General features: G+C 37.6%; 1 protein-coding gene and 1 pseudogene across 1 annotated transcript in view; both read right to left on the reverse strand.

Moving 5' to 3' along the window:
- LOC102491431 (zinc finger protein 793) overlaps positions 1-9,922 on the reverse strand; it is a 73,472-nt gene that overhangs the window by 34,193 nt on the left and 29,357 nt on the right. The window contains exon 5 of the mRNA XM_014582595.2: positions 8,188-9,502. Within this exon, the coding sequence (XP_014438081.2) occupies positions 8,188-9,502 (1,315 nt within the window). The remainder of the gene's footprint in view (positions 1-8,187; positions 9,503-9,922) is intronic.
- LOC102491013 (protein mago nashi homolog pseudogene) lies at positions 2,979-3,591 on the reverse strand (annotated as a pseudogene).

Here is a 9,922-nt window from a genome sequence, read left to right on the forward strand (position 1 = left end):
AAGAGTGTGGGAGGAAAAGAGCATAGGAAAGGAAATTTGGCGGGGGAAATGGAGAGGTAAGATACTTGTGGGACACAGATAAGGTTTATTATCTGTTGACAAGGAAGTGTATAATAGTCTCAACTGAGCTGAACTGAGGTGTAAATCATGCTGGGTAAAGTCTTCACAATCTAAATGATGTATAGTGATTTAATGTATGAATAATAATAAGTACTAAAAATAAATGAAAACAAAAATATTAAAATAACAAAATTTATAGATAGAGCAGAAGTAGTAGTAGTGAGAGAGAAATAATTACCTATAAATATATGTTTGAAAAATAACAATCTTGGAATAGCCCTGTAGCCTAGTGATTAAGGGATCTGGATCCCATAAGGCCAACTGTGGTTTAAATCCCAGCCACATAGCTTAAGAAACGTGCCAGGTGTGTGTACATGAGTGCCTCAAATTCAAACAGAATGAAGAAATGAAGAAGGGATTGTGGCATGACCATGCATAATTGGAAGCCCCCCCCCCCGCCAATTTCTGTCTCTCTCTAGTGCTCTTCAACAATTAGAAAGAAATCTCACATCAATAACTTACCATATGATTTCAAATAAGAACAAATTAAAACCAAGGCTATCAGGAAAAGATGGAAATAATGAAGATTAGCACAAAGATAAACAAAATACAGAAATTTTTAAGCTAAAAAAATCAACAAACCCAGATATTTTTAGAAAATATCAACAAAACTGACATGCTTCAAAGTAGATTGACTATAAAAGAGACAGAACTCAAATTACTAAGACCAAAAATGAAAATGCAAGTATTACTACCAAATTTATAGAAATAAAATAATTTTTTGAGAGTTTTTTTTTTGTTTGTTTGTTTGTTTTGCTATAGGGCGCATGCACTCACCAGACAGACAGAGAGAGACATAGAGAGAGAGAGAGAGAAATCATCCCCCAGGGGGGGATGGTCACGCCGCAATCCCTTCTCCTCCATTCTCCTCTCGGGATCTTGGGCATGCACGCACATGCGCCCGGTGTGAGTTTTAAGCCACCAGGTCTGGGACACGAACCACGGTCGACTACGTGGGAGTCCAGTGACATAGCCATTACGCTAACTGCTGGTTCCCAGAAATAAAAGAATTTTAAGAGTATATTATAAATAACTGTAATCCAACCATTTTGATATCCTTGATAAAATGGGTAGACTACTAGAAACATACAAACTACAAAACTGACACAAGAAGATATAGAAATCTGAATAGTACTGTAACAAGACAAATTTAATAAATAAACATGCGAGAAAAGCCTGGTATGAAATGGCTTCACTGGTGAATTCTACTAAATGGTTAAAGAAGAATTAACACTAATGTTCCTCAAACTCTTTAAGAAATTTAAGAGGAGGACACACAAACTCATCCTATGAGCTATTACGCTAATTCCAAGCCAGAGACACTACAAGAAACAAAAACTACAGGTCAGTATTCCTTTTGACTATAGATGAATGCAAAGATTCTCAACAAAATACTAGCAAACTGAATTTTAAAGGTTTATGTTCTGGAACCAGCAAATGGCATAATGATTATGTCGTTGGACTCCCACTTGGCCAACTGTGGTGTGAGTCCCAGACCCAAAGGCTTGAAACTCTTACCAGGCATGTGTGTGCACACACACATGCCCAAGATCCCAAGAGGAGAATGGAAGAGAAAGGGTTATGTGGCCAGCTTCCCCCTGGGGGAGATTTCTTGCTTTCTGTCTCTCTGGTGAGTGCGTGTGCCCTAGAGGAAAACAAAAACAAAACCAAAAACAACAAACAAACAAACAAACAAAAACAATACCCTAAAACAAACAAGAAGATAGTGAAGACAATCTACAAAATGAGAGAAAATGTTTGCAAATAATATATCTGTTTAAAGGACTTGTATTCAAAATGTATAAAGAACTCTTACAGTTCAACAATAAAAATATAACCCTAACGGGGCTGGCAGGTGGCATGATGGTTAAGGGTTCTGGACTCCCACATGGCTGACCATGGTTTAAGTCCTGGACCTGGCAGTTTGCTTTCTCACTTTCTCTCTCTCTCTCTCACTCTCACTCTATCCCTCTCTGGTAAATTTTTAAATAAATAAATAAAGTTTAAAAATCTTTAAAAAATATAATCCTACATTTTTCCAAAGATTTATAAATGGTCAATAAGCACATGAAAGTATGCTCTACACAATCAGTAGTTAGGGAACTCTAAATAAAAACCCTAAGTTGAACCACTTCATATCCACTAGCTCTTGAATCTGCTCATCAGTCTATATGCCATGGAGTATATTCCTGATCAACTGACTGCCTGGAGACTATAGCCCACTTCAGAGCTCTTTATGGGTACAGGACCTAAACAGCACAGTGATATTCCAAATCCTAGGGACCTATGACAAAAGAACATAAACTGAGCATTTATTTCCTTAACTATTTTAAGATACTGTGCTATAGCTTGGGTCAAACATGACTTAAACTGGGACCAGCAGTTAGCGTAATGGCTGTGTCGCTGGACTCCCACATAGTTGACCCTGGTTCGCATCCCAGACCCGGTGGCTTAAAACTCATGCCGGGCGCGTGTGCGTGCATGCCCAAGATCCTGAGAGGAGAATGGAGAAAGGATTGCAGCGTGGCCATCCCCCCTGGCGGGTGATTTCTCGCTTCGGTTTCTCTATCTCTCTCTGTCTGTCTAGGGAGCGCACGTGCCCTATAGCAAAAACCTCTCCAAAAAAACAAAAACAAAAACAAAACAAAACAACCCATGACTTAAACTAAACTAGTTTTCCATTTGATTTGTAAATCAGAAAAATGTAATTAAAATTTTTAAGCCACCAAAAAGTTCTGCTGGATATTGATTATAATTGCAGTGACTAAGTTACTTTAGGCATACATCTTTTTCTTTTTATTTTATCATGTATTTATTAAAGTGGATCATTTACAGTTTATAAAAAAAATATTGCTCTGATATACACAAAAAGTTCCTCATAATGGTAATTAAAAACTACTCCCATCCCCCTCAAGTCCACACCAACATTCAATCAAGATAGGTTTAATCTTGAAGTGTAATCCAATAAGACTGAAGACCAAACACTTCAGGTCCTGGACAAGATAATAAAATACTCGTAAGCTTTCTGGATCCTTGGACTGATTGACATCCATAAGGGAACCAATCTGTGATATTGTAAAAGAAATGTGTTCATCTCCAATGACAGTTTCAAGCTCCTGCCGGCCTACTCGGTCAGGAGGCGGCCACAAAGCATCATCTTCTTTGGTAATTTCACTGTCATCAATTATTCTCTTTAGTTCTTCCATCACACTTTTATGTACATAAGCCTCTTTTCTGATCATGACATCATTTTTGTAATTGCTGTTGTTTGCATATCTCAATTTCCTGTCAGGTCTGAACTCAAACTCCAGGAACTCGTGGCTGAACTTGCCTTTGTGACCCACGTAGTAATGCAGATAAAAGTCACTCTCCATGGCTTGCAAAAAGTAACCAAGAATTTGGAGAGAAAACGGCACCACCGGCATACATCTTTTTTGTTTTAGAGATTTTCCTATAGGGCATGTGTTCTCGTCAGAGAGACAGAAAGCTAGATACCACACCCCGGGGGGGGGGATGGCCATGACACAGTCCCTTCTCCATTGTCCTCTCAGGATCTTGGGCATGCATGCACATGCAGCTGGTGTGAGTTTTAAGTCACCAGGTCCAGGACTTGAACAGCAGTCGACTTTGTGGGAGTCCAGTGATGTAACCATTATGCTATCTCCTGGTTCCCAGGCATACATATTTTAATCCAGAGTAACTACTTATCTTTGTTCCTATTTAGCACCTCCCTATATAAGGTGAATTTCAGTCTTCACCTTCTGCTTCTACCATAACCACCTCACACCATTTTTCTTTCCCAGTTTCCTTTCACTATCTCTTTCATATTTTATAAAATAAATAATAGCTACCATTAAGTACAGATCTAAAACAAAAGAATGATCACTCTTCAATATCTGAGAAAATCAAATTCAGAAAGGATAGAATTTGGTCCATAACAATTCTTTACATTTAGTTTGGACATAACAGGAAATTAATTAATAAATCATAGTGCATACAGAATGGGGCCCTGTAAACATTAAAAATGATCATAAGAAAACTAAATAGGCTTATGAAACCTAGTTTCATTCTCAAAATGCTCAAACTCAGAAGGATAGTTTTCAAATTGTTAACAGTTGTTGCCTCTGGATGTTGATTACGTGTTAGCTTCTTTCTGAAGAAAGTAAATGATGAATACAGGAACACCAGTGACATATTTGCAATACAGTAAGGGAATAACTGACAAAGGAAAATCATTTTAAGGTTTTTTATTGTGAAATAGTGTTAATTATACAGAAAGAAAAATAACTAATCCATATACCCACAACCAGCTTTATCAAATTTTTAGAATTGGTTATATTTGCTTACCTTTAGAAGAAATAAGTAATAATTTGCAACCTTTCCTTAATATAATTCTTCCTCCTCCTGGGAGGTTACCACTGTTCTTAATTTGATGACTATTTTCATAAATACTTTTATATTCATCCTATATAGTATTTAGCCCTGGAAAATAATTTTCATGTCAAACTTTATATTAAAAGTGGTACTGTTTCACACAAAATACTCTCTAGTTCAGTTTAATTAATTCTGTTTTTGAGATCTATCCATGTTGATATCTCTAGCTGTTCATATCAACTTGTGTTCTAATTTATATTCAGCCTAATGGTTATGCAGATTGCTTTCAACATTTCATTCTCACAAACAGTGCTGCAGTGGACCTTCATGTGTATTTCCATCAAACATGAGAAGAGACTCTATAGAGGTTCAAGTGTGGAATCAATAGATCCAAGAGTATTTATATCTTCAAGTTAGATATTGACAAATTATGATAAATACAATTGTATCCAATAACAATGTATAAATATTCCTACTACTCCATATCTTTCTAGTCATCAGTACTGTGATGCTTTTAGTATCATGACAATTTTGAAATAGTTCACTGTGTTCTTACTTTGCACTTCCCTTACTACTACTGACATATACTCAATTATTCTAATAAACACAAATCCACCCTTCCTCTATTGGTGTGAATCATCATTATCATATGGTAGGTTTCTACAAATAGATTAAATTCAATAATTTTTTTGCTGTCCTTAAGAATTTACACATTTTTTTGGAGAGGTTTTTGCTATAGGGCGTGTGCACTTGCCATACAGAGAGAGACAGAGAGTGAGAAATAACCCCCCAGTGGGGATAGCCATGCCACAATCCCTTCTCCTCCATTCTCCTCTCAGGATCTTGGGCAGGCACGCACACGCACCCAGTGTAGTTTAAGCCACCAGGTCCAGGACTTGAACTGCGGTCAATTACATGGGAGTCCAGCGACATAGCCATTATGCCGACTGCTGATCCCAAGAATTTACATTTTTTTAAAAAAGAGATTTTTGCTCTGAAGTGCATGTGCTTGCCAGAGAGACAGAGAGAGACAGAAAGACAGAAAGTGAGAAATCACCTTCCAGGGGGATGGCTCATCTCAATCCTTTCTCCTTCATTCTCCGCTTGGTATCTTGGGCACACCTGTACACATGCCTGACATCGAGGTTTAAGCCACCAGGTTTGGGACTCGAACCACATGGGAGTCCAATGACATAACCATTAAGCTATCTGTTGGCCCCAGAATTTACCGCTTGATGGATGGATTTCAGAACAAACTTGTGAAATTAAAGGGCAAGATGTCCACTGGGGACTTTGAATGGAATTGCAATAAATATATGATTAGAAAGAATTGCCAGTTTTGTTGTCTTGAGTCTCACCAGCCTAGGCTATGTAATGGTCCTCAACTCATTTTGGTATTCTTTGGTTTCCTGGATTTAGAAAATCTATTGTTTTATATTTAACTATTAACCACCTGAGCCCCTGGAATTGAATTCCACAGAATGTGGTCTTTGTATTGCTCATTATTGTCTCCTAATGCTTAAAACAGTGTTTGACAAATAGCAGGTACTCAATATTCACTGAATGAATGAACTACTATATTAATATAAATCTAGTTTTCCTTCCTCAATTTTGCAACCACTGGATAAAAAACTTAGAAACTTTATATTTTTCTACAGTATAGAACAATTTACATGCTTTCAAAATTACCTGGATTCACCCATATAATTACCTGGGTCTGATGCCTTTTTATTTGTGTATTTATTGGTTTTCTTAGAATTAATTGTGGGGGCCAGCAGGTGGCGTGGTGGTTTAGGACACTGGACTCCCACACGGCTGCCCATGGTTTGAGTTCTGGACCTGAAGACTTCCTTTCTCTTTTTCTCTCTCTTTCTGTACCTCTCTGGTCAAGTTAAAATAAATAAATAAAGTTAAATTTAAAAAATTTTAAAAATTAATAAAATAATTGTGATTGTTTCTATTATTTATTTTTTGAGAGGTTTTTGCTATAGGGTGCATGTGCTTGCCAGAAAGACAGAAAGCAAGAGATCAACCCCCCAGGGGGTATGGCCACACTGCAATCCCTTCTCCTCCATTCTCCTCTTGGGATCTTGGATACGCATGTACATGCGCCTAGTGTGACTTTAAGTCACCATGTCCAGGACTCATAATGGGGTCGACTATATAGGAGTCCATCAATATAGCCATTAGGCCATCTGCTGATCCCTCTATTCTTTTCCTGATCTAAATGTTCTGCCTCCTCTCAGTGAATCTCATTTACAGATTATTTCCATAATTCATTCTCTTCAGAAACTTCCTAAAATTGGGTTTTAAGTGTTACAGTTCTACCCATGTCTGTTGTCAATCACACACTTATAGTACAAAGATTCCCACTTATGTTCTAAAATTTCAGGAATTTTTCTTTATTTTTTTATTTTTTCCAATTTACAATTGGTACTTTCCAGGAATGCTCTATTTTATCCACTAAGGAACCTTGTTTTAGCTGTGATAAGTAAATGAATTAATATATGTTGAGAACATAGAACAGTACCTGGGGCATAGTAGGTACTCAATGCACATTGGCTGTTATTATTTATTAAATATCTGCTATATTTGATGTATTGTGTGAAGTATTTTACATGCAAATTTCTCATTTAATATCATCAATCTATAACAGACACTACTTCATTTAATACTCAGATTTCTATAATACAGTATCTTTCCTTGTCTCCATTTTTAAAATTAAAGAAATCTCTGGGACAAGCAGTTAGCATAATGGCTATGTCGCTGGACTCCCATGTAGTCAACCGTGGTTCGAGTCCTGAACCTGGTGGCTTAAACTCACGCCAGTCATGTGTGCGTGTGTGCCCAAGATTCCGAGAGGAGAATGGAGGAGAAAGGATTGTGGCATGGCCATCCTCCCTGGGAGGTTATTTCCCGCTTTCTGTCTCTCTTTCTGTTTTTCTGGTGAATGCATGCGCCCTATAGCAAAAACCTCTTAAAAAAAAAAAAAGAAATCTTTGAGGTTTAGGTAAGTCAAGCAAGTTGCTCAAAGTCACAAAATGCCATTGAAGTGTAAAGATATGATATTCCAGAATCAAAGCTCTTAGTCCTGGTTAGTGTCTATTGCCCAGAAAAGACTAGAAGAAAATAAAGCTGAATGTATATAACAGCTAAATAATGAAGAGCATATTAGATGATTTTAAAGGTAGTGGATGTTAGTCCAAGAACAATAGAAAGCAAAAAAAAAAAAAAAAAAAAAAGAAGAAAAAGAAATGTAACAGGAGACCATGATATGTGTACTCTTATACCCCAAGAGGGATGGTCATGTCGCAATCCCTTCTCTTCCATTCTCCTCTCAGGATCTTGGGCACGTACGCACACGCGCCCGGCGTGTTTTAAGCCACTGGGTCTGGGACTCGAACCGCGGTCGACTACGTGGGAGTCCAGCGACATAGCCATTACACCAACTGCTGGTTCCCTACTCTTATATTTTATAAAGATCAGTTTGGTACGTTGTGGGAAATGGGTTTAAGGGTAGGAAAAATGGATACAAGGAGACCTGTCATAATAATATAGCAGTTAGCTAGGGAAGATGAACTTTAGAGTAGGTGACAATATTAAAATAGAAAAAAAGAGCATAAATTCCAGAAATATTTAGGAAATAGGAGCTATAAGACTTGATGATTAACTGGATTGGGTGGGGAAAGTGACTCTCCAATGTGAATTCTCTGATGATGAGCAAGATGTGCATGTTGCCTGAAGGTTTTCTTGCATTCCTTACATTCATAGGGTCTTTCTCCAGTATGTATTCTCTGATGTTGGGCAAGGGATCCACAGTAACTAAAAGCCTTTCCACAAACATTACATTCATAAGGTTTCTCTCCAGTATGAACTCTTTGATGCTGAGTAAGGGATGAGTCATTGCTAAATGCTTTTCCACATTTAATACATTCATAGGGTTTCTCTCCAGTATGAACTCTTTGATGTTGAGCAAGATAGGCAATCTGGCTGAATGCTTTCCTACATTCCTGACATTTATAAGGTTTTTCTCCAGTATGAATTCTCTGATGCTGAGCAAGGTGTGAATTCTGACTGAAGGCCTTCCCGCATTCCTTACATTCATAGGGTCTTTCTCCAGTATGTATTCTCTGATGTACAGTAAGATATGCACGAAGGCTAAATGCTTTCCCACAGACATTGCATTCATAAGGTTTCTCTCCAGTGTGAACTCTCTGGTGTTGAGCAATGGATGATCTATTGCTAAAAGCTTTCCCACATTCAATGCACTCATAGGGTTTCTCTCCAGTATGAACTCTCTGATGTTGGGCAAGGTAGGCAAACTGGCTGAATGCTTTCCTACATACCTTACATTCATAAGGCTTTTCTCCAGTATGAACTCTCAGATGTTGGACTAGATGTGCATTCTGACTAAAGGCTTTCCTACATTCCTTACATTCATAGGGTTTCTCTCCGGTATGAATCCTCTGATGCTGAACAAGATTTGATCTCTGGCTGAAGGCTTTTCCACATTCTACACATTTATAGGGTTTCTCTCCAGTATGAATTCTTTGATGAAGGGTAAGAGATGAACTCTGGCTGAAGACTTTTTCACAGTCATTACATTTCAAAAATTTCTTCTCTGCATAGACACTCTTGGACTTAATGGGCACTAATTTTTTTTTAAAGCTTTTCTTACATGTGCCATGTTTATGTACTTTCTCCTCTTTGAGGATTATCCGTTGTGTATGAAGCAGTGTGTTCTGATGGAAACTTCCCCAGGATTTGTTATATTTTCGCTCTCTTTCATCAACAAGGGATTCTTCATAAGTGATTGTCTCTTCCTTGAAATAAACCTTCTGATTTGCCAGCTGCCTCTCAAAATGGCCTTCAGATTTCCACTCTTCTTTCAAATTGGAGTACTCAAAGTCATACCTTGTAAGTGTTTCTATTATCTTCTGGGATGACTGTTCTTCATAAAGGTCCTCCTTTGGTGTTAATTCTCCAGTCTCACATATAGATTCCCAGCCTAAAAAGTAATAAGAAAAAAATGTCTCCTATATTGTGTACCAGAAAGAGCATTTATAAGAGTACATTTGTGAAAGTAAAGTACATGAATTTAAAAGCAAATAAAATCCACATGAACATGGGCTTTCATAGTTCTGAAGTGTGCAAAAAGGGAAAATGGAAAATATGTCATAAAGAAACTGGAGTACAAATGATAAGAAAATCAGTGGGCCAGCAGGTGGCATGGTGTTTGGGGCACTGGACTCCCACATAGCCGACCATGGTTTCAGTCCTTGACCTGGTGGCTTGCTTTCTCATTCCCCCCCACGCTGATCAAACTAAAAATAAATAATTTAAAAAATCATTTCTTTATTTAATTTGATATGTTATTATCATTGTTACTAATTTTTAAATTTGACCAAAGAGACAGAGAGAGAGAGAG

This window comes from Tupaia chinensis, unplaced genomic scaffold (assembly GCF_000334495.1).
Source record: "Tupaia chinensis unplaced genomic scaffold, TupChi_1.0 Scaffold143654_1, whole genome shotgun sequence".
NCBI lineage: Eukaryota > Metazoa > Chordata > Mammalia > Scandentia > Tupaiidae > Tupaia > Tupaia belangeri.